The 25,530-nt window shown below is 53.4% G+C and overlaps 1 protein-coding gene across 1 annotated transcript in view; it reads left to right on the top strand.

The window, feature by feature from the left end:
• Window positions 1-25,530, top strand: part of prkcab (protein kinase C, alpha, b) — a 489,840-nt gene that overhangs the window by 275,190 nt on the left and 189,120 nt on the right. The window contains exons 4-5 of the mRNA XM_072483739.1: window positions 5,082-5,193; window positions 11,272-11,403. Of these exons, the coding sequence (XP_072339840.1) occupies window positions 5,082-5,193; window positions 11,272-11,403 (244 nt within the window). The remainder of the gene's footprint in view (window positions 1-5,081; window positions 5,194-11,271; window positions 11,404-25,530) is intronic.

Genomic DNA, 25,530 nt, shown 5'->3' with positions numbered 1-25,530 from the left:
CACTGCAGCTACATCTCAAACCCCGCACTCCACTGCAGCTACATCTCAGACCCCGCACTCCACTGCAGCTACATCTCAAACCCCACACTCCACTGCAGTCATGGCTACACCGAAGCTCATGTGTGCCCGTAATGAAAAATGAATTACCTTTGGAATAATGCTGAGCGAGAATCCCAAAGGCCACCATTTACATTGGTGCCAAAGAGATTGGTCCAGGGTCTATTCTACAGTCTCTATGCACCACACTCGCCATTTCATTTGGCCCTTCTCTGGCCAGCTGGAGCAGGTATGCGTCTTGAGCTGTTGGACTTTGCACTCATTTACCACCGTCATGACTGCTCCCAGTCCAGCTGCCCGGCACCCGGCTTCTGGGTGTGAGGGAGAATTTGCATTAGTGTATCCAAACAGGCCCCGTAGTGTGGCGACGAGGGGATTTTCACAGTAACTTCATTGCAGTGTTAATGATTATCATAACACTTTTCACACCCTCAAAACGTCCCAAAGTGCTTTACAACTACTCATGGAAATGTGGTCACTTTTGTAATTTAGGGAATGGCAGAAACCAATTTCGGCACAACAAGCTCTCACAACCGATTACAGTGCTTGAAAGGTGTTGGTTAAGGGTTCGGACAACTCCACTGCTCTTCATCCAGTTGGTATTGTGGAATCCTTTACATCGAAAAGAGAGGACATCGAGGGGGCCCCACAGTTTTAACATCTCATCAGAAAGCTGCAACCAGGCAGTGGAGCACTGTCTCTGCCAGTGGAGCACTGTCTCTGCCAGTGGAGCACTGTCTCTGCCAGTGGAGCACTGTCTCTGCCAGTGGAGCACTGTCTCTGTCAATGGAGCACAGTCTCTGCCAGTGGAGCACCGTCTCTGTCAGTGGAGCACCGTCTCTGCCAGTGGAGCACAGTCTCTGCCAGTGGAGCACCGTCTCTGCCAGTGGAGCACCGTCTCTGTCAGTGGAGCACCGTCTCTGCCAGTGGAGCACCGTCTCTGCCAGTGGAGCACCGTCTCTGCCAGTGGAGCACCGTCTCTGCCAGTGGAGCACCGTCTCTGTCAGTGGAGCACCATCTCTGCCAGTGGAGCACAGTCTCTGCCAGTGGAGCACCGTCTCTGCCAGTGGAGCACCGTCTCTGCCAGTGGAGCACCGTCTCTGCCAGTGGAGCGCCGTCTCTGCCAGTGGAGCACCGTATCTGCCAGTGGAGCACCGTATCTGTCAGTGGAGCACCGTCTCTGCCACTGGAGCACCGTCTCTGCCAGTGGAGCACCGTCTCTGCCAGTGGAACACCGTCTCTGTCAGTGGAGCACCGTCTCTGTCAATGGAGCACCGTCTCTGCCAGTGGAGAACTGTCTCTGCCAGTGGAGCACCGTCTCTGCCAGTGGAGCACCGTCTCTGTCAGTGGAGCACTGTCTCTGCCAGTGGAGCACCGTCTCTGCCAGTGGAGCACCGTCTCTGCCAGTGGACCACTGTCTCTGTCAGTGGAGAACCGTGTCTGCCAGTGGAGCACCGTCTCTGTCAGTGGAGAACCGTCTCTGCCAGTGGAGCACCGTCTCTGTCAGTGGAGCACTGTCTCTGCCAGTGGAGCACCGTCTCTGTCAGTGGAGCACCGTCTCTGTCAGTGGAGAACCGTCTCTGCCAGTGGAGCACCGTCTCTGCCAGTGGAGCACCGTCTCTGCCAGTGGAGAACCGTCTCTGTCAGTGGAGAACCGTCTCTGCCAGTGGACCACTGTCTCTGTCAGTGGAGCACCGTCTCTGCCAGTGGAGCACTGTCTCTGCCAGTGTTGTCCACAGCATCCTGTGTTAGAGGCGACAGCCTCTTAGCAAGAGCAGGTCTCAGAGATTGACCCACAAAGTGATCCGGCTGCAACCGGTGCCCCTGTTGTGTGAAACTTTGTGATGGGAGTCGGGCTATGTGTGACTTTGACGCAGTCTAATTCGCAGTGTAAATTAGATTCAAAATCTAATCCATACACATTTCCACAATTTCCTGCTGTATAATCAGGTAAATGAAATGAAGGATCGATGCAGCCTGGAACAGATGGGTATTTATTAGCAGATCTCCACATATTCCAAAATGCAGCATTTAGTTGTTGCAGGATTTCCCATGACCTCGTCAGCAGCAACATTTATTTGTGTGTGTCAGATTGGATGTGTTAGTTTCTCAAACATGGAATGCCGGAAATTGGAACAGAAACACAAATTGGTGAAAAGCACAACAGGTCAGCCTGCCCCCCGAAGGAAAACGAGGGGCACCTCGAGTACGTCTTTCTCTTCTAAATCCTAATTCACCAGATTTACCTTGACCACAGGCACCCCAGAGTGACCACTCCAAACCAAACTCACTGAACCCAGAGTGACCACTCCCACCCCAGAGTGACCACAGGCACCCCAGAGTGACCACTCCAAACCAAACTCACTGAACCCAGAGTGACCACTCCCACCCCAGAGTGACCACAGGCACCCCAGAGTGACCACTCCAAACCAAACTCACTGAACCCAGAGTGACCACTCCCACCCCAGAGTGACCACAGGCACCCCAGAGTGACCACTCCAAACCACACTCACCGAACCCAGAGTGACCACTCCCGCCCCAGAGTGACCACAGGCACCCCAGAGTGACCACTCCAAACCACACTCACCGAACCCAGAGTGACCACTCCCGCTCCAGAGTGACCACTCCCGCCCCAGAGTGACCACTCCAAACCAAACTCACCGAACCCAGAGTGACCACCCCCGCCCCAGAGTGACCACAGGCACCCCAGAGTGACCACTCCAAACCAAACTCACCAAACCCAGAGTGACCACTCCCGACCCAGAGTGACCACTCCAAACCAAACTCACCAAACCCAGAGTGACCACTCCCGACCCAGAGTGACCACTCCCGCCCCAGAGTGACCACTCCAAACCAAACTTACCAAACCCAGAGTGACCACTCCCGCCCCAGAGTGACCACTCCCGCCCCAGAGTGACCACTCCCGACCCAGAGTGTCCACTCCCGCCCCAGAGTGACCACTCCCGCCCCAGAGTGACCACTCCCGCCCCAGAGTGACCACTCCCGCCCCAGAGTGACCACCCCCGCCCCAGAGTGACCACTCCCGACCCAGAGTGACCACTCACGCCCCAGAGTGTACACTCCCGACCCAGAGTGACCACTCCCGACCCAGAGTGACCACTCACGCCCCAGAGTGACCACTCCCGACCCAGAGTGACCACTCCCGCCCCAGAGTGACCACTCCCGACCCAGAGTGACCACTCCCGACCCAGAGTGACCACTCCCGACCCAGAGTGACCACTCCCGACCCAGAGTGACCACTCCCGACCCAGAGTGTACACCCCCGCCCCATAGTGACCACTCCCACACCAGAGTGACCACTCCAGCCCCAGAGTGACCACTCACGCCCCAGAGTGACCACTCACGCCCCAGAGTGACCACTCACGCCCCAGAGTGACCACTCCCGACCCAGAGTGACCACTCCTGACCCAGAGTGTCCACTCCCGACCCAGAGTGTACACTCCCGACCCAGAGTGACCACTCCCGCCCCAGAGTGACCACTCCCGCCCCAGAGTGACCACCCCAACCCAGAGTGACCACTCCAGCCCCAGAGTGACCACTCACGCCCCAGAGTGACCACTCCCGACCCAGAGTGACCGCTCCCGACCCTGAGTGACCACTCCCGACCCTGAGTGACCACTCCCGACCCAGAGTGACCACTCCCGACCCAGAGTGACCACTCCCGACCCAGAGTGTCCACTCCCGACCCAGAGTGACCACTCTCGCCCCAGAGTGACCACTCTCGCCCCAGAGTGACCAATCCCGACCCAGAGTGACCACTCCTGATCCAGAGTGACCACTCCTGACCCAGAGTGACCACTGCTGACCCAGAGTGACCACTCCCACCCCAGAGTGACCACTCCCGACCCAGAGTGACCACTGCTGACCCAGAGTGACCACTCCCAATCCTGAGTGACCACTCCCGACCCAGAGTGACCACTCCCGACCCAGAATGACCATTCCCGACCCAGAGTGACCACTCTCGACCCAGAGTGACCACTCTCGACCCAGAGTGACCACTCCCGACCCAGAGTGACCACTGCTGACCCAGAGTGACCACTCCCGATCCAGAGTGACCACTCCCGATCCAGAGTGACCACTCCCGACCCAGAGTGACCACTCCCGACCCAGAGTGACCACTCCCGACCCAGAGTGACCACTCCCGACCCAGAGTGACCACTCCCGACCCAGAGTGACCACTCCCGACCCAGAATGACCATTCTCGACCCAGAGTGACCACTCTCGACCCAGAGTGACCACTCTCGACCCAGAGTGACCAAGCGTAGAGTAACCATTCCAGGCCCGAACTGACCAATCTGAACTGCCTGGACCCGAACTGAATATATCTAAATTAACCCGTTTTAGGCTGAGTGGATCCTAGTTAACGGGTCGGAATTAACTCTCGACTGGCCGAATCCCTGTTGTATTGATCTACATGGACTAGTTCTGGACTGGCTGGATCCTAACTATTTTTTGTATCTAATTTTGTTGAAGTATTTTTACCTGATTTATGTTTGTGTCCAATTAAGTCTGCTGTCCCTGGGGCAGCACGGTGGCGCAGTGGGTTAGCCCTGCGGCCTCACGGCGCCGAGGTCCCAGGTTCGATCCCGGCTCTCGGTCACTGTCCGTGTGGAGTTTGCACATTCTCCCCGTGTTTGCGTGGGTTTCGTCCCCACAACCCAAAGATGTGCAGGCTAGGTGGATTGGTCACGCTAAATTGGCCCTTGGAAAAAAGTAATTGGGTACTCTAAATTTATAAAACAAAAGTCTGCTGTCCAGGGTGGAGCTGACGTTGTTGGAAGAGCTGGCGAGAAGTCAGGGTTCGGGTATAATCCTGCTCCTCTCACTGTAACGTTGAGTTTGAGTGAAGGGACTGCACTATCTGTGTTTGTGAATTCACAGGAGGAAGAGTGTGGGTTCACCTTGTGGAAATGGTGAATGTGATGAAGATCATTGAGGGAAACTTAAGATTCTTTTTTTAAACAAAGAATTAAACCTGTTTTTTTTCCTGCTTCTATTTCTAGGACCCGAGGAGCAAGCACAAGTTTAAAATCCACACTTACGGCTCGCCGACGTTCTGCGATCACTGTGGCTCGCTGCTCTATGGGATGATTCACCAAGGGATGAAATGTGACAGTGAGTTTCCTCCTAGTATTTCCACAACTGCTTGAGAAGGAAGCAGAGATGTGCAGAGTTTGTTTAATGGTGTCTTTCGGATAAATCGCAATACACAGAACACTTCTTACCGGTCCCTGCTGATGTTAATCAGCCTCTTCCCACCCTTCTCTATCTAACCCCCATCAAATACTTCACAGTTCAGCATCTACCGAGTGATACCGTTTATCCCCCCTTTTCGATGGCACCCTCCACCCACCCTCCATCCACACTCCATCCACACTCCACCCACCCTCCATCCACCCTCCATCCACACTCCATCCACCAAAGTCAGACCCTCACTCCAGCGTTTTACTGCTCAAATTCAATGCCAAACATGAGCCAAGTTTGGTAGGACAGAATGTACGGCTGTGCTATTAAGTGTATATAATCATTCAAATCACAGCACACTAACTTTATACATCATCATGACAGTTTACTAAAAATGAATACAATAGTTAACTAATGTTGGACATGATAGAAAGTGTTGTTTTAAGACAGATAGCACTGCTGTCTTTATGATTCAGATATGCCGCTGAGTCACACGCCAGCATGTTTTTGTCACTCGCTACCTGTGAGCTCTTAGCGGTTTCGAACCGTCTTTGTGAGGAACTCAAATCGCACACACATTACCTCTTTATATCTCTCACGTACTCTCTGTCACATACACACCTGGGTGCATTTTCAAAAGTGGGCGCATTCTCATACACACGCAAATTCTCTCACACAGGTGCACTCTCTCATGTGGGCACATGCTCAGATGCGGGTGCTTTCTCTGCCGGGCACTGACGGACGCATTCTCTCATGCCATTGCATTCTCAGCCACGGGCACTCTCACGCGGGGACACATTCTCCCATGTGTTTTCTCAGACGCGCGCACTCTGAGTTGCCGCGTTCTCTCACGCGCACGCACTCTCTCACACGGGAGCATTGTCACTCGCACGCACGCTCTTGCACGCATGCATTCTCTCGCACGTGCTCTGGCACGCATGCATTCTCTGGCACGCGCTCTGGCACGCGCACATTACTCCATTCATTTGCATGTTGGGAAAAACACGAAACTAAATGTCTAGATATCAAAATGTACATTAAGACCCTCCTTAAAACCTGCCAGTTTCACTAAGCTCTGGGTCATCTGCCCTATTATCTCCTTATGCAGGCGGCTTTGTGTCGAATTTTGTTTTCTGATGCCCCTGTGAAGCACCTTGAAACGTTTTATCACATTACAGAGGTTGTTGTTTAATTGATCTAAAGCTCACTCTCAAGTCTGGAATTCAGATGAAAACCACCGAGTTGCAAATGCAAGAGCCCAGACTGACGCGCATTAGCAGAGAGGAATGGCAGAATCATCATGAATGTGTTGCTGGAGGTTGGGGGAGGAGAAGAGGGGCGGAGTTGGAAATACACCAAAGCTGTTTGTGTAAAAACAGAGCCAGGTTCTAATAACCCAGCCCTCAAATCCGTTTCATTCACCAGTCACTTTGATACGGTTCCCCAATGTAAAATCTCAGTAAATTAGACACAGCATTAGCCTGAACTTTTGCAGGAATGCAGTTTGAGGCTGACATCGTATCAAGTTATTAAAAGTACGGAAACATGCATTTCCATATCCTGCACAGATAGCTCAGTACTGCCATCCCCGAGGCAGCAGCTCGGAGAGTCAAACCATCAGTTGTCGCACGTGGAGGCTGCAGTAGGGTTGATGTTTCTTTCCCTTTGTTACTTTGACTCAATCTGACAGAAGGTGCAGACCCACAAATCCATTTGGAGCAGTATTCATTCCGGCTGTTTTTCCCACCATCCTGAGAGACTGATCAGTGTCGGTTGCTGAGCTCCAAGCCTCCTTCTCCATTCCCACCCTCCATGCGGCCCTTCTCCGTGGGCAGTGGCCGTCCACTGCTCCTTCACCCGTGAAGACAACCTCAAACAGCAGGGGGGACAGGGGGCACCCCTGCCTCGTTCCTCGATAGAATCTAAAGTACTCCGACCGCAGCCTGTTCGTCAATACACTCGCTACCGGGGCCTGGTACAACAATTTGACCCTCCCTATACATTCCTCTCCAAACCCAAATCTGCCTAACACTTCCCACAGGTACTCCCACTCCACCTGATCAAAGGCTTTCTCCGCGTCCATTGCCGCTAGCACTTCGGCATCGTCCCCCCCCCTCCGAGGGCATCATGATCACATTCAGGAGCCTCCGCACATTCGTATTCAACTGCCTGCCCCTCACAAACGCCGTCTGATCCTCATTGATCACTCCCGGGACACAGTCCTCAATCCTCGTGGCCAAGATCTTGGCCAACAGCTTGGCATCCACATTCAGGAGCGAGATCGGCCTGTAGGAGCCGCATTGCAACGGGACCTTATCTCGCTTGAGGATAAGCGATATCAAAGTCGTCGGGGGAAGGATTCCCTTTTCCTTAGCCTCATTAAAAGTTCTCAACAACAGCGGGCCCAACAGCTCTGAGAATTTCCTATAAAACTCTACGGGATACCCATCCGGTCCCGGGGCCTTTGCCCGCCTGCATACCCCTTAACCAGTTCCTCCATCTCAATCAGGGCCCCCAATCCCTCTACCCGCCTCTCCTCCACCTTTGGAAACCTCAGCTGGTCCAGGAACTGCCTCATTCCCCCCCCCCCCACTCTGGGGGTTCTGACTCGTACAATTTACCATAAAATCCTTAACGACATCGTTAATCTTTGCCGAGCTCAGCACCGTGTTTCCCCCCCCCCCCCCGATCTCTAATTCCCCCAATCTCCCTCGCCACCTCCCTCTTCCGCAGCTGATGCGCCAGCATCCGACTTGCCTTCTCCCCATACTCATACACTGCTCCCTGTACCTTCCTCAACTGGGCCTCAGCCTTCCCCGTGGTAAGCAAGTCAAACTCTGCCTGGAGGCTCCGGTGCTCCTTCAACATGCCCTCCTCGGGGGATTCCGCATGCCTCCTGTCCACCCGAAGTGTCTCCCCCACCAACCTCTCCCTCTCCATCCTCTCCCTCTTCTCTCTGTGGGCCCTGGTTGAAATTAGCTCCCCCCTGACAACTGCCGTCAGCGCCTCCCAGACCACACTCACCGGAACCTCCCCATTATCATTGGCCGCCACATAGCTTTGGATACACTTCCGAACCCGCCCACAAAGCTCCTTTTCCGCCAGTTGTCCCACGTCCATTCGCCACAGCGAGCGTTGGCCTCTCTCCTCCCCCAGCCCCAACTCCCCCCAGTGCGGGGCATGATCCGAGATCGCAATGGCCGAATACTCCGTCCACTCCACTCTCGGGATTAGCGCCCTACTTACGACGAAAAAATCAATCCGCAAGTAAGCCTTGTGCACATGGGAGAAGAAGGAAAACTCCTTCGCCCTTGGCCTGGCAAATCTCCACGGATCCACTCCCCCCATCTGGTCCATGAACCCCCTCAGGACCTTGGCCGCTGCCGGCCTCTTACCCGATCTCGACCTAGACTGATCCAGTGTCGGGTCCAGGACCGTGTTAAAGTCTCCCCCCCCCCCCCCATTACCAACTACGTGAATCCGACTCAACATCCGCTTCATGAACCCTGCATCGTCCCAGTTCGGAGCATACACATTCACTAGCACCACCCGAGCCCCCTGCAACCTGCCACTCACCATAACATATCGACCCCCCCTTATCCGCCACAATACCCGCCGCCTCAAATGCCACCCGTTTGCTCACCAAAAATTGCGACCACCCCCGTTCTTCGTATCCAGCCCGGAGTGGAAAACCTGCCCCACCCATCCCTTCCTCAGCCTGGTTTGATCCGCAATCTTCAGGTGTGTTTCCTGCAGCATGGCTACGTCGGCCTTTAGTCCCTCCAAGTGCGAAAACACCCGGGCCCTCTTGACCGGCCCAGTCAGGCCTCTCACATTCCACGTGATCTGCCGGATCGGGGGATTCCCCCCCTCCCCCCCCCGACTAACCATCTCCTTTTTTAGACCAGCCACGTGCCAGCGCCTCCCGCACCCTCCAGACCCCCAGGCGGAGGCTTCCCGCCCCGACTCTTCCCTTCAACATCGATTCCCCCTCAGTCAGCACAGCAGCATCCCAGCTCCCCCCCCCCCATTTGCACTCCCGTAGGTCAGCTGACTCATGCTGACACCGGCCGCTCCCGCCTCCACCTTCAATCCCCCTGGTACAACAATTTGACCCTCCCTATACATTCCTCTCCATCCGCCCCATCCCCCCACCAACAACCCCCACAACGTACTGCAGTCCATTAGTTCGAGTCCAGCTTCTCATTCTTGCTGAAACTCCACGCCTCGACTGGCATGTCGAAATAGTGGTGCCGGTCCTGATACATGACCCACAGCCTCGCTGGCTGCAACAGCCCGAACTTCACCCCCTTTCCGTGGAGGACCGCCTTGGCCCGGTTAAATCCCGCACGCTTCTTGGCCAGCTCTGCACTCCAGTCCTGATAGATCCGGATCTCTGTGTTCTCCCACCTGCTGCTCCGCTCCTTCTTCGCCCATCGCAGGACACACTCCCTGTCGGTGAAACGATGAAACCTCATCACCATAGCCCTCGGCGGCTCGTCCGCCCCCGGCCTCCTTGCCAGGACTCTGTGCGCCCCATCCAGCTCCAGAGGCCTCGTGAAGGCCCCCGCACCCATCAGCGTACCCAGCATCGTGGCCACATACGCCCCAGCATCCGACCCCTCCACGCCTTCAGGGAGACCCAGAATCCGCAGGTCCTGCCTCCTCGAGCTATTCTCAGGTCCTCCAGCTTCTCCTGCCATTTTTTGTGCAGCGCCTCGTGCGCTTCCACTCTGACCGCCAGGCCCAGAATCTCGTCCTCATTATCAGAGGCCTTCTGCTGCACCTCCTTAATCGCCGTCCCCTGCATCGTCTGGGTCTCCACCAGCCTTTCAATCGACGCCTTCATAGGGGCCAACATCTCCACCTTTAAATCAGCAAAGCAGCTTCTTAAAAACTCCTGCTGCTCCCGGGACCACTGGGCCCACGCTGCCTAATCCCCACCCGCCGCCATCTTGCTTTTTCGTGCCCGTCCTCTCTTCTCCAAAGCCACTTTTTTTAACCGTCCCACTCCTGGTCTACCCCATACAGCGCTGGGGGACCCTCACTGTTTCCTTCCCACACCGGGAATCGTCGTCAAAGTGCCACTGGAGCTCCTTAAAAGGGCCCAAAAGTCCGTTATCGGCGGGAGCTGCCGACCGTGCGACCTACCAAGGCATAGCCGCAACCGGAAGTCCCCGTGAAGACAATCTCAGCTAGATTTGAATTTGATGTTCCCCCATTGCACCTTTAAGCAGACGTCGTTGACTTACGATTGCTATAAGATTTCTCCCCGCCCCTAACCAGTCCATGAAGTATTGGGACCAATTTGAGCCAAATGAGTGTCAGGTCCGTGGAGGATGGTTGAGAGTTCAAGTCCCACTCCAGAGACCTGAACACAACAATCCAGACTGACATTCCACCGGAGCGCTGTGGGAATGCTGGGCTGTTGCAGATACTTTCTTTCAGACAGAGCCATGTCTTTCCTCACTGTTTGATGTAGAAGTTCCCCTTTCAGTACTTTAAAGAAGAGCAGGGAAGTTATCGCCGTTGTCCTGTTGGACATTAATGCCTCAGTTACTCTCACAGGAATCAGATTATCTGGCTGTTATTGGATTGCTGTTAGTGGGAGCTGGCTGGGAGCAAATTAACAACCGCATTTCCTACATTTACAACAGTGACTACACTGGAGAAATGCTTCATAACCTGTCCTTTAGGCAGTCCTGGGGCCATGTATTGTATAAATGCAAGTCTTCCTATTTTTTGAGATCAGCTAACTTGACCCGATCTGGGGACGAGAATTGGAATCATCCTGTTCTCTGGGGCTCACTTCCACAGTCACAGCGTAATTACTCAGGAGTTTCATGTTCAATTTCATTGGAAATTTAATTTCTGTTCCCATTTCCCTTCTATCTCCCTCCCAGAAACACGGAAGATTGTTTTGCTGGAAGCCCCCGGACTGTTTCGGTGCCGGGAATGTTGGGGATTCGGAACGACCGTTTCTGAAATGTGTCCCTTTCTGCTCCACAGCCTGTGACCTGAACGTGCACAAGAAATGTGTCATAAACGTGCCCAGTATGTGTGGAACGGATCACACTGAGCGGAGGGGCCGAATATTCCTGAAAGTGGAGGTCGCAAGTGACGGCTTGCTCCATGTTACAGGTAAACTCCTCACCGCATCTGTATGGAAACCAGCGAGGGGACGCAGAGAGAGTCCGAGGTTAGCTGCGTTGATGTACGGAACAGCCACTGCTCTGAAATTGAACAATGTTTTTCTGTGCAGTAGCCATGGGGAAATGATGCCACACTGCACGTGTAAACTCAAAACAGACGAGGGCCTGCACCTCAGACACTACCCAGTGTTCCCCAGACTCCAAGATTGATGAATCTTCTGTATGCATTATCAGCTGGAATTTATAGCACATAAAATGGCCATTCAGCCCATCTGGTGGATGCTGGACTGTATGCTGCCCACAAGCCTCCCACCACCCTTCTTCATCTCACCCTCTCAGGTCTATCCTTCTGTTCCTTTCCCCCTCGTGTTCTTATCCAGGTTCCCCGAAAGTGCCTCTAATGTATAGGTTTGCCAGCATGGGGACATAGCCTCAAAATCGGAGAATCTACTCCCCGGGGAACCCTCTTCATAGAAACAAAATTCCTCAACCCAAATTCAGCAAACAATATCCCTGGCTGGAATGAATTGTGATATTACTTTTGCGACGTCTTAATTGCACCTGTGTTTCCAAAATGGCTAGCTGCCTTTCAAAGCAGGATGTTTAAAAACGTGTCTCCAGCAGTCACGCACTAGCCCAGGCATTTAACCCTTACTGCACCAAATACATATAAAACAATATACTGCAACTCCTACATTCATGACAGAAGACTTGCGACAACTATACAGGACAATAGTGAGACCGCACCTGGAGTACTGTGTCCAGTTTTGGTCTCCTAACCCGAGAGGGGACCTATTTCCATTGGATCCAGTCCAGATAATTTACACTTGGCTCATTCCTGGGATGAAGGGGTTGTATAAAGAGAAAGAGTTAAGCAGCTTGGGTCTATACTCACTGGGGTTTAGAAGAATGAGAGGTGATTGTGTCGAAGCAGGATCGATTCTGAAGGGACTTGAGGAGGTAAATGTTGAGGGGATTTTTTCCCTCAGGGGGGAATCTGGAACTAGAGGACGCAGTTTCAGAATACTGGAAAACCCCCGGTTAAGCCGGAGGTGAGCAAGGATTTCTTCTCTGAGGGCCCTGAATCTTTGGAATTCTTTTAGAACATAGAACATAGAAAAATACAGCACAGAACAGGCCCTTCGGCCCACGATGTTGTGCCGAACCTTTGTCCTAGATTAATCATAGATTATCATTGAATTTACAGTGCAGAAGGAGGCCATTCGGCCCATTGAGTCTGCACCGGCTCTTGGAAAGAGCACCCTACCCAAAGTCAACACCTCCACCCAACACTAAGGGCAATTTTGGACACTAAGGGCAATTTATCATGGCCAATCCACCTAACTCGCACATCTTTGGACTGTGGGAGGAAACCGGAGCACCCGGAGGAAACCCACGCAGACACGGGGAGGATGTGCAGACTCCGCACAGACAGTGACCCAAGCCAGAATCGAACCTGGGACCCTGGAGCTCTGAAGCAATTGTGCTATCCACAATGCTACCGTGCTGCCCTTACGAACAGGGAGCAGTGGAGGCTGGGCCATTGAATATGTTCAGGGCTGAGTTGGACTGATTTTTGAACTATAGGGGGAGTCAGGGTCATGAGTAATAGGCAGGAAAGTGGAGCTGAGGCCAAGGTCAGATCAGCCATGTTCTTATTGAATGGTGGAGCAGGCTGGAAGGGCCGAATGGCAGACACCTCCTAGTTCCTATGTTCAGATGTACTCCCAGCAGATGTGATTTCACCATAGGTGACTCTCATTCAATGTGCAGCGTGCTGAGTGTGTGCCAATCGACTGCATCACCACTATCGCACCTTCAAAGCACATGAAGATATTATTTGTAATTTTCAAAAGAAAGATCGTGCTGCAAAAGCACTCATCATGTCACGCAGCACCTGTATAGAGAGAGAAACATTAGTTAATGTTTCAGGTCAATGAGCCTTCATCTAAAAATACCTCCCGTGCTGACCCTTTTAACATCACTCACCTTTGTCAGTCAGCCTGCCCATGTTTTCCCTTTAAGAATCTATCCAATTTCCTTTGAAAGATATCATGTCTAGTGGGCACCAGGTGGAGCTGAGCAAGCTGGGGTCGTGGGGAGGACTGCTTCCCGATGGTGATGAGGTGAGGCATAGCTCATAATAAATATACAAACAGAAGTGGACCTCTCCAGGATCCTGTCCCACACCTCCTTCAGCAGGCTGTGCAGAGAGCCATAGGCAAGCTGACCAACATTGTAAGATCAGTGGTATAGCAGGTGGAGCAGACGGAAGAGCACATTTGCAAAAGATATCAATGGATCAAGTGAGTGTTGCAGATAAATTTCGATACAGTTAAGTGTAAGGTCAGACTTCCGGGTGCGGCTATGCAGAGCTAGGTCGCACATTCGGCAGCTCCTGCTTGGAACGGACTTTTGGGCTCTTTTACAGGGCCCCCACGGCATTTGTTTGACATTTCCCGGTGTGGGAAGAAGGCGGCAATATTCCCCCGACAGTGTCCCCCAGGAAGGGTATGTCTCCTGGTTGCCAGACACACGCAGAAACAGTGAAAGATTTGGCTGCAACTACAGGATAAACAGGGCCTCTTCCAGCATGCAGGCGGGGGAAGGGCAAGCTTAAAGCTGCAAGCTGACCTGAGGGCCTGTATCAAAGGTGAATTCTAGCAGCAGAGGGAACAACTGTGAAAAGACCTCATCAAGGCCACTGAAGGGACTTCCGGTTGCGGTGATGCCTAGCTAGCCGCACGCTTCGGCGGCTCCAGCTCCGACGGACCTTCGGGCTCTTTTAAGAGCCCCAACGGGGAATTTTTCGACGACGCAACCCGGTGTGGGGCGTGTGAGAAGGGAGTCCCCCCCAAACGAAGGAGGAAAAAACCGGCGGCGGCGGCTGCAGCGCGAGGAATCGTCGACCAAAGGGTCAGAAAGAGAGAAGTACAAGATGGCGGCGGAGAAAGCGCAGGCGACATGGGGGCCTGAGCATGAAATTGTGAGACGGTGCGTGGAGCTGCTGAAGAGGGAGGTGCTGACCCCGTTGCTACAGGCAATTGAGGGGCTCAAGGAGACATTAAAGACCCAGGAGACAGAGCTCCGCGTGGTGGAGCAGAAGGTGACAGATAATGAGGACGAGATCCTGGGCCTGGCGGTTAAGACACAGACGCACGAGGCACTTCATAAAAAGTGTACTGAAAGGATCGAAGCCCTAGAAAATGGAGCGCGAAGGAAGAACCTTCGGATACTGGGTCTCCCTGAGGGTGTGGAAGGAGTGGACTGTGGAGCGTACGCAAGTACGATGCTGAGCTCACTGATGGGTGCTGAGGCCCCTACGGGCCCCTTGGAGGTGGAGTGGGCAAATCGGATTCCGGCGAGAAGACCAAAAGCGGGAGAACCACCCAGGGCGATAATCGTGCGATTTTACCGCCTTAAGGATAGAGAAGAGGTCCTGAGATGGGCTAAAAAGGTGCGGAGTAGCAGATGGGAGAATGCAGTGGTACGGGTATACCAGGATTGGAGTGCGGAGGTGGCGAGAAGGAGGGCGAGCTTCAACCGAGCCAAAGAGGTGTTGCATAAAAGGAAGGTGAAGTTCGGGATGCTGCAGCCGGCAAGACTATGGGTCACGTATCAGGAGAGACACCATTATTTCGAGACGGCGGAGGAAGCATGGACCTTCATCAAAGAAGAGAAATTGGATCGGAACTGAGGGACTGATGCTGCAGGAAATGTTATTGTTAATGTTACGGTGGAAGTTAATTGAGAAGTAAACAGGGAAGGGGGGAGACATTGGGGAAATGTGGGCGCCGGTGAGGGGGGAAAGACGGGACATAGTTGGAGAATGGGGAAGGGGAGGGGGAGGGGAAAGGGAGCTGCGCCATAAGAGGCGGGTCAGGTAAAGGGATGTTCCCGCACCAGAAAGAATAAGGCGGGAAGACAGGCGCAAGGCGGATGGGACTTCCCCACATGGGGGGGGTCGAGGAGTGAGCAGGAGTAGCCGGGGTCAGTTGAAGTTAGCTGACTTACGGAAGTAATATGGGGGGAGCAATCAAGCTAGAAAGAGATCTAGCGGGGAGGGGAGGAGGGAGGGAGAAGGGGGGGGGGGGACAACTGGGTTGCTGCTGCGGAAATCCAAAAGGAAATGGCTAAAGAGTGGGTGGGCGGGGATGGTGTGCGACGCTGGGGGAGCGAGCGGGAGCGCGGAGGCGGGATATGGGACTGGCCTAGAGAAGGTAATGGCTAGTCGACACGGGAGGGGGGCAGGTAGCCCCCTAGTGAGGCTGATCACGTGGAACGTGAGAGGCCTGAACGGACCGATAAAAAGGGCCCGAGTGCTCGCGCATTTGAAAGGACTAAGGGCAGACGTGGTTATGCTCCAAGAGACGCACCTAAAGGTGGCGGACCAAGTTAGGCTAAGGAAAGGATGGGTGGGACAGGTGTTCCACTCAGGACTGGACGCAAAGAATAGAGGGGTGGCCATTTTGGTGGGGAAACAGGTCGCATTTGAAGCAAAGAACAGCGTAGTAGATAGCGGAGGTAGATATGTAATGGTGAGTGGCAGGCTGGAGGGAATGGAGGTCGTGTTGGTTAACGTGTATGCCCCAAACTGGGACGATGCGGGATTTATGAGACGGATGCTGGGGCGTATACCGGACCTGGAGGTAGGAAACTTGATTTTAGGAGGGGACTTTAATACGGTGCTGGACCCGGGGCTAGATAGATCCAGCTCAAGGACCGGAAGAAGGCCGGCAGCGGCCAAGGTACTTAAGGGGTTTATGGACCAAATGGGGGGAGTGGATCCATGGCGATTTCTTAGACCTAGGGCTAGGGAGTATTCCTTCTTCTCCCATGTCCATAAAGTGTACTCCCGGATAGATTTTTTTGTTTTGGGAAGGTCGTTGATCTCTAGGGTGGAAGAAGCTGAGTACTCAGCCATAGCGGTTTCGGATCATGCCCCACATTGGGTGGACCTGGAATTAGGAGAGGAAAGGGAGCAGAGAACACTCTGGCGATTAGATGTGGGACTGATGGCGGATGAGGGAGTGTGTGCAAGAGTGCGGGGGTGTATTGAGAGATACCTGGAGGTCAATGACGACGGCGAGGTCCCGGTGGGAGTGGTATGGGAAGCACTAAAAGCGGTGGTCAGAGGAGAGCTGATCTCCATTGGGGCCCACAAAAGGAAAACAGAGGCCAAGGAAAGGGAAAGATTACTGGGGGAGATTTTAAGGGTGGATAGGGAATTTGCAGAGACCCCGGAGGAGGAATTGTACAGGGAGAGGAGACGACTCCAGACGGAATTTGACCTTCTGACCACCAGAAAGGCGGAGGTACTGTGGAGGAAGGCACAGGGGAGGAGGTATGAATATGGGGAAAAGGCGAGTCGCCTGTTGGCTCATCAATTGCGAAAGAGGGCAGCAGCGAGGGAAATAGGAGGAATTAGAGACGAAAGGGGAGACACGGTGCGAAGGGCAGGAAAGATAAATGAGGTGTTCAAGACCTTCTATGAGGAACTGTATAGGTCTCAACCCCCAGAGGGAGAGGAGGGGATGCGGCAGTTCCTGGACCAATTGAGGTTCCCGAAAGTGGAGGAGCGGGGGGTGGTAGGCCTGGGGGCACCGATTGGGGTGGACGAGGTTATTAAGGGACTGGGAAGCATGCAAGCAGGGAAGGCCCCAGGACCAGACGGGTTCCCGGTGGAGTATTACAGAAAATATGTGGACTTGTTGGCCCCGTTGATGGTGAGGACGTTCAATGAGGCCAGGAAAGGGGGGACTCTACCCCCGACGATGTCGGAGGCGACGATATCGTTAATTTTGAAGAGGGATAAAGATCCGTTGCAGTGCGGGTCCTATAGACCCATTTCATTGTTGAACGTGGACGCCAAATTGTTGGCAAAGGTACTGGCATCGAGGATAGAGGACTGTGTCCCGGGGGTGGTGCACGAAGACCAGACAGGGTTCGTAAAAGGGAGACAACTGAATGTTAACGTGCGACGACTATTAGGGGTGATAATGATGCCCCCAGTGGAGGGGGAGGCAGAGATAGTGGCGGCAATGGACGCAGAGAAGGCATTTGATAGGGTGGAGTGGGAGTATTTATGGGAAGTGTTAAGGAGGTTTGGGTTTGGGAACGGGTTTATTAGCTGGGTTAGACTTCTTTATGGGGCTCCAACGGCAAGCGTAGTTACAGGTCGACATAGATCGGAGTATTTCCGACTATATAGGGGAACAAGACAGGGATGCCCGCTGTCTCCATTGTTGTTCGCGTTGGCAATTGAACCTCTGGCCATGGCGTTGAGGGACTCCAGGAAATGGAGAGGGGTGATTAGAGGGGGAGAAGAACACCGAGTCTCGTTATATGCGGATGACCTATTGTTATACGTGTCGGACCCAGCGGGGGGAATGATAGAGGTTATGCGAATTTTGAGGGGGTTCGGGGATTTCTCGGGGTATAGGCTAAACATGGGGAAGAGTGAATTATTTGTGATACATCCAGGGGACCAGAGTAGAGAGATAGAAGGCTTGCCTCTAAGGAAAGTGGAAAGAAACTTCCGATACCTGGGGATTCAGATCGCTAGGAGCTGGGGAACCTTGCACAGACTTAATCTGACACGGTTGGTTGAACAAATGGAGGAGGACTTCAAGAGGTGGGACATGCAGCCTCTATCGCTGGCGGGCAGGGTGCAAGCAATTAAGATGATGGTCCTCCCGAGGTTCTTATTTGTATTTCAATGTCTCCCTATCCTAATCACTAAGACCTTTTTTAATAAAATAGACAGGAGCATCACGAGCTTCGTGTGGGCAGGGAAAGTTCCGAGAGTAAGGAGGGGGTTTCTTCAGCGTAGTAGGGACAGAGGAGGATTGGCACTACCGAACTTGGGCGATTACTATTGGGCCGCCAATGTGGCAATGATACGTAAATGGATGATGGAGGGTGAGGGAGCGGCGTGGGAAAGACTGGAGAGAAAGTCCTGTAAAGGGACGAGTTTAGAGGCGCTGGTGACGGCGCCGCTACCGATCTCACCTAAAAAGTTTACCACGAACCCGGTGGTGGCGGCAACATTAAATATCTGGGGACAGTGGAGGCGACAGAGAGGGGTGCGGGGAGCCCTGGTGGGGTCCCCAATCAGGAACAACCATAGGTTCGCCCCAGGAAGAATGGATGGAGGATTTCAGAGCTGGTTCCAGTTGGGAATTAGGAGGGTGGGAGATTTATTTATAGATGGGACTTTTGCGAGCTTGGGAGCATTGGAGGAAAAGTATAAGTTGCCCCGGGGAAATTTCTTGAGATATATGCAGGTGAGGGCATTTACTAGACAACAGGTGAGGGAATTTCCATTGCTCCCGACACAGGGGATACAGGACAGGGTGCTTTCAGGGGTGTGGGTCGGAGAGGGCAAGGTGTCAGAGATTTACCGAGAGATGAGGGAAGAGGGGGAGGAGTCGGTGGGCGAACTAAAAGGAAAGTGGGAAGAAGAACTAGGGGAGGAGATAGAGGAGGGTATGTGGGCTGATGCCCTAAGCAGGGTAAATTCCTCTTCCTCATGCGCCAGGCTTAGCCTGATTCAATTTAAGGTGCTACATAGAGCACACATAACGGGAGCAAGATTGAGCAGGTTCTTTGGAGTGGAGGACAAATGTGGGAGGTGTGGCGGGAGCCCGGCAAACCACGCACATATGTTTTGGGCATGCCCGGCACTGGAAGGGTATTGGAAGGGAGTGACGGGAGTGATTTCGCGGGTGGTGAAGGCCCGGGTCAAACCAGGCTGGGGGTTAGCTCTATTTGGAGTTGCGGAAGAGCCGGGAGTGCAGGAGGCGAAAGAGGCCGACGTTGTGGCCTTTGCGTCCCTAGTAGCCCGGCGCAGGATCCTACTCATGTGGAAGGAGGCGAAACCCCCCGGACTGGAGGCCTGGGTAAATGATATGGCGGGGTTCATTAAACTGGAGCAGATAAAGTTTGCCCTGAGAGGATCGGCTCAAGGGTTCACCAGGCGGTGGCAGCCATTTCTCGACTACCTAGGGGAACGTTAGAGGGAAGACAGATGACCAGCAGCAGCAACCCAGGGGGAGGGGGGGTGGGGGGGGGAGGGGGGGTTTAGTTTAGGTCAAAGATAAAGGGGTTTTGTTACTTGTGTATTGTTTAAAATTTCTGTATTGTTATTGTTGCGTTTGCTTTGTAAGAGGGGAAAAATTGTTGTTTGGGGAAAAATTTTCAATAAAACATTTATAAAAAAAAAGTGTAAGGTCATCAATTTTGGACCAAAAGAAGATCTGAGTAATTATTTAGCGTGGCTAAACCTAACCAGCACATCTTAGGGTTGTGGGGGTGAAACTCACGCAGACATGGGGAGAATGTGCAAACTCCTCATGGACAGTGACCCAGGGCCGGGGATTCGAACCCGGGTCCTCAGCGCCGCAGTCCCAGTGCTAACCACTGCGCCACGTGCCGCCCTTTTGAAAAATAAATTTAGAGTACCCAATTATTTTTATTTTTCCAGTTGAGGGGAAATTGAACGTGGCCAATCCACCTACCCGTGCACATCTTTTTGGGTTGTGGGGGTGAGGCCCACACGGACATGGGGAGAATGTGCAAACTCCACACGGACCCAGAGCCGGGATCGAACCTGGCACCTCGGAGCCATGAGGCAGCAGTGCTAACCACTGCGTCACCTGCTGCCCCGGGCTGATCACCTTTATAATGATATTTTCGGAGATATTGACCTGAAAAGGAGAGTGATGCAGTTTGACTATTCTGCTCCCAGGACTCCGAGAGTTAGATTACTCGAAGATTGCATAAACCCGGTTCCATTCCCTGTAATTTAGATGGTTAAGGGAGGTTTGATTGAGGTTTGTTTGATTTTGAAAAGGATGGCTACCTTGGATAGAGAGAAGCCATTTCCACTGGTCGGGGTCTGGCCTTCAATCAGAGGCTGGGCTTTGACGGGCAGAGCGTTTTGAGAGGCGTGGCACTTTGGATGAGGCATTCCACAGGCCCGTGTTTTGCTCTTCCAGGCCACACAGCATCAAAAGCCACTGGTCTTGACATTGTTTTTATTTTGGACTCTTGCTGTGCACAGATTGGCTGCTCTATTTGCTTATGTGTAGGAGGAGCTGAGGCATTTCCGACACATTATATGTCACACTTTGGGACCTTATAAGATGCGTTGTGGGGCAGTACGGTGGCACAGTGGTTAGCACTGCGGCCTCACGGCGCTGAGGACACGGGTTCGATCCCGGCTTTGGGTCACTGTCCGTGTGGAGTTTGCACATTCTCCCCGTGTCTGCGTGGGTCTCAGCCCGCACAACCCAAAGATGTGCAGGCTAGGTGTATTGGCCACGCTAAATTGCCCCCGAATTGGAAAAATGAATTGGGTACTCTAAAATTTTTTTTAAAATGTCAAAATAAGATGCGTTATGAATGTAAATCTGCTCTTTTTCTCCCCCCCTCTCCGCCTTCGTTTAGTATTTGTGAAGCACTGAATGAGATGGTTCACTTCAGAAGCAGCACCAAGGGATATTTTCATAAACAGAGCGATTTGTGATGTAAACACTGCACTGATCCCAGTGCTGTTGCTTCCTCCTGCGTTTGCAGAAGAGGCTGATTTAGGAGTAGTCCAGCGCGGTAGCACAGTGGTTAGCACTGCGGTTTCGCAGCTCCCAAGGCCCCAGGTTCGATTCCCAGCTTGGGTCACTGTCTGTACGGAGTCTACACGTTCTCCCCGTGTCTGCGTGGGTTTCCTCCGGGTGCTCCGGCTTCCTCCCACAAGTCCCGAAAGACATGCTGTTAGGTGAATTGGACATTCTGAATTCTCCCTCTGTGTACCCGAACAGGCGCCGGAGTGTGGCGACTAGGGGCTTTTCACAGTAACTTCATTGCAGTGTTAATGTAAGCCTGCTTGTGACAATAAAGATTATTATTATACCTGCCTCCCTGACATCTCACTTCAGAACCCAGCCGACCAGCGGCAGAAGGAGGGGGGAGAGGGGTGTTGTGGGCTGGCCACTCGATCATGTATCCCTGATCTCCAGCCACATCCACATTCAGGCAATTTGCACCAATGGCCAAGGACTGGGGACGCGGCTGGATTTCCGTCGGCAGTCCATGCGTACACCCGCCCCTCCCCAAACTGACTGTCCCGCACAGAAGACGTGATTCTGGCAGCTTCCCCGGGTGTTCGCCATGCCATTCAGAAGGGACCATTCATGGATCTGGGCGGAGTATGACCCATTGTAAGGGGACGAGGAGCGGGGATGAGGAGATGTCTGTGGCTCCCCGGAGATAATTACTCTCTGTCTAGATGGTCCTTGGAGAGAATGAAAGACTTGCATTTATTTAGGCACAGAGCTGGCAGGAATGCAGCAGCCAATTTGCGCACAGCAAGAAATTAAATGAAATGAAATGAAAATCGCTTATTGTCACAAGTAGGCTTCAAATGAAGTTACTGTGAAAAGCCCCTCGTCGCCACATTCCGGCGCCTGTTCGGGGAGGCCGGTACGGGAATTGAACCGTGCTGCTGGCCTGCCTTGGTCTGCTTTCAAAGCCAGCTCTTTAGCCCTGTGCTAAACCAACCCCATTTCACAAGATTCCACAAACAGAGATGTGGTATTGACCAGAAAATCTTTTTTTAACAACAAATTTCAAGTATCCAATTTTTTTTTTTCAAATAAGGGGAAATTTAGTGTGGCAAATCCACTTACCTTGCACATCTTTATGGGTTGTGGGGGTGAAACCCACGCAGACACAGGGGAGAATGTGCAAACTCCACACGGATGGTGACCCAGGGCCGGAACGAACCCGGATCCTCAGCGCCGTGAGGCAGCAGAGCTAACCATTGCACCACAATGCCGCCCTAGTTAATCTGTTTGCTGATGGTGAGTGAAGGATAAATGTTGACAGTGTTAGAAATGAGTTGTGGGCTGGCCTAAGGTTTAGAACCTTAGGCGTTATGAGTAAACCAGTTTGTGTCTCTGAGTGAATTGACAGTAAGGTGATACCCATTGAAGCTCGTTCTTGAGCTGGGTTTACAAACCTGGGCGATGTTTCGGGGTAAAGGAGAGGATCCAGAAGGGAAGAGTGGAAACCAGTGATTTTACTGGACCATAGAATCGCAATTAAACAGTCGGGCATCATCAGAAAGTCTGCCTAATTTCATCAATGAATGTTCACCTGTAAAACAAATATTGGCCAGGACACTGGGGAGAACTCCCCTGCCCTTCTTCAAAATAGTAGCAACGGATCATTCAGACCCACCCGAGAGAGCAGATGGGACCTCATTTCGACATCTCCAACAGTGCAGCCTCCCCTCAGTACTGCACTGTGTATGTCAGCTTAGCTTAGAGGGTGCTCACAGACCCCACTAGATATGCTTGGGACCTTCAGCGATGAGTAGGAAACCACCGTGATTAGAGTGCCTGATTGACATGGGTAATGTGATTGGAATTGTGAGCTTGCCTTAATTGTAAATTGCGGATATTCTGATTGGTTATATTAATGTTGCCTCCTCAATGTGAGGGGACACTTGTACAGTTGCCTTTCTGTTCGAGCTGATGTTACCCCCAGACATAATCTCAATAATTGGAGAGTGGAGGGAGGGAGGAATGATGTCAGTGCTAAAGGATGTAGCTGAATTGTCATTGACAGTCGAGGATGGGTTCCGCACAATTTTAATTGTGCCTAATTTCATGTTTAGAACCTTAGGCGTGAAATTAATGGCTGTGAAATTAACGCCTTAGTGCAGTTTCAATGCGGAGCATGTGTTGCAGATTTGATAAGCTGTGGGGAAGTCCGTAGAAATAGAAAGCACCCAGTAATGATATGGGATTGAATATATAAATAGATTAGAAACGTCACCGTTGGCTTTGTCCCTCTACCATTCAGATGGATTGTTCTATTTTAAATTGTTAAATGAAATACGTGGGGATGGATTCTGCGTTTCTGCAGCTAAGTGCCAGCGGCAACTGAAAATCGTGGTGCTCCACGACAGGAAAATCGGCGGGAATCCTTCACCGATTCGGGTGCCGGTGAGGGGCTAGCACCGGCGCCGCATGGAATGCCCATGGATCGCACAGAGACCGGCCGGTGAATCGCCAGGTCCCGGGCCGCGCATGCGCGGGGCTGACGAGCTGCAGCCGCGCACGCCTACACCCCCACCGATGGCCTGGAAAACATGGCACCGGCCGTGCTGGACCGCCCACCCTGACCCCACAGCCCACCCCCTGACCCCACAGCCCACCCCCGGCCACCCCCACCACTCCTCCCAGCCCTAGCAAAAGCCCTTGGCCAGTGGCACCAATCCCGGCTGAGTGTGGCGGCACTGGGCACTGTCCGCAGCTGGCAGGCCAGGTTCCCGCCCGCTGGGACCACACGTGGCCCGGGCCGTCAGGAACTCGGCCCCTCGGGAGCGGAGCATCACAAGTGGGCTGGCTGATGACTCGCCAACGGCGTTGCGACTCCGCGGGGCTGGACTATGCCGAATTGGAAGGGTCGGAGCACCGGCAACCGTCGTTAATCCGGCACCTGCCCTGATTCCAGCGTCGGAAGCCATTCTCCGCTCGATCGCCGATCCCAATTCCAGCGTCGGAAGCCATTCTCCGCCCGATCGCCGATCCCAATTCCGGCGTCGGAAGCCATTCTCCGCCCGATCGCCGATCCCAATTCCAGCGTCGGAAGCCATTCTCCGCCCGATCGCCGGTCCCAATTCCAGCGTCGGAAGCCATACTCCGCCCGATCGACGATCACAATTCCAGCGTCGGAAGCCATTCTCTGCCCGATCGCCAGTCCCAATTCCAGCGTTGGAAGCCATTCTCCGCCCGATCGCCGATCCCAATTCCAGCGTCGGAAGCCATTCTCCGCCCGATCGCCGGTCCCAATTCCAGCGTCGGAAGCCATTCTCTGCCCGATCGCCAGTCCCAATTCCAGCGTCGGAAGCCATTCTCCGCCCGATCGCCGATCCCAATTCCAGCGTCGGAAGCCATTCTCCGCCCGATCACCGGTCCCAATTCCGGCACCGGAAGCCATTCTCCGCCCGATCGCCGGTCCCAATTCCGGCGCCGGAAGCCGTTCTCCGCCCGATCGCCGGTCCCAATTCCAGCGTCGGAAGCCATTCTCTGCACGATCGCCGGTCCCAATTCCAGCGTCGGAAGCCATTCTCCACCCGATCGCCGATCCCAATTGCAGCGTCGGAAGCCATTCTCCGCCCGATCGCCGGTCCCAATTCCAGCGTCGGAAGCCATTCTCCGCCCGATCGCCGATCCCAATTCCAGCGTCGGAAGCCATTCTCCGCCCGATCGCCGATCCCAATTGCAGCGTCGGAAGCCATTCTCCGCCCGATCGCCGATCCCAATTCCAGCATCGGAAGCCATTCTCCACCCGATCGCTGATCCCAATTCCAGCTTCGGAAGCCATTCTCCGCCCGATCGACGATCCCAATTCCAGCGTCGGAAGCTATTCTCCACCCGATCGCCGATCCCAATTCCAGCATCGGAAGCCATTCTCCACCCGATCGCCGGTCCCAATTCCAGCGTCGGAAGCCATTCTCCACCCGATCGCCGATCCCAATTGCAGCGTCGGAAGCCATTCTCCGCCCGATCGCCGATCCCAATTGCAGCGTCGGAAGCCATTCTCCGCCCGATCGCCGATCCCAACTCCAGCGTCGGAAGCCAATCTCCGCCCGATTGCCGGTCCCAATCCCGGCGTCAGGCTACGGAGAATCCCGCCCCATGTCTTTTTATCTATTTCTATAGTTCCTGGTCTCGAGAGATTTCTCTCTCTCGTCTCTTGGAGATTCTGGTTGCTATCAGCCATGCCCCTGGAACCTGACCCAAGTGACCATTCTTAAAAATGATTTCTGTGAGCCGGGTCTGTTAGTGTCAATAAGTTATTCCTTCAGGGAGGAGCACATCCAACCTGACCCTGTCCTCATCCAACATGCACACAGAGCGGAACTAGCTAAGTAACCTTTCCTCCCTGCCTTTCGTTTGCTGAGACGCTGAGACCCCCCCCCATGTCCAAGCCCAGCCATTAGGAGCTGGGAACCCCTCGTAATCTGTAAGCTTCCGTCCCCTCATCATGCGGTGCCAATGGAAAGGACGGTGACCCCACAGTCAGGCGGAAATTGGAAAAGGCTTTA

This window comes from Scyliorhinus torazame, chromosome 18, assembly GCF_047496885.1.
Source record: "Scyliorhinus torazame isolate Kashiwa2021f chromosome 18, sScyTor2.1, whole genome shotgun sequence".
Taxonomy (NCBI): domain Eukaryota; kingdom Metazoa; phylum Chordata; class Chondrichthyes; order Carcharhiniformes; family Scyliorhinidae; genus Scyliorhinus; species Scyliorhinus torazame.
This window is presented reverse-complemented; position numbering and strand designations above follow the sequence as displayed.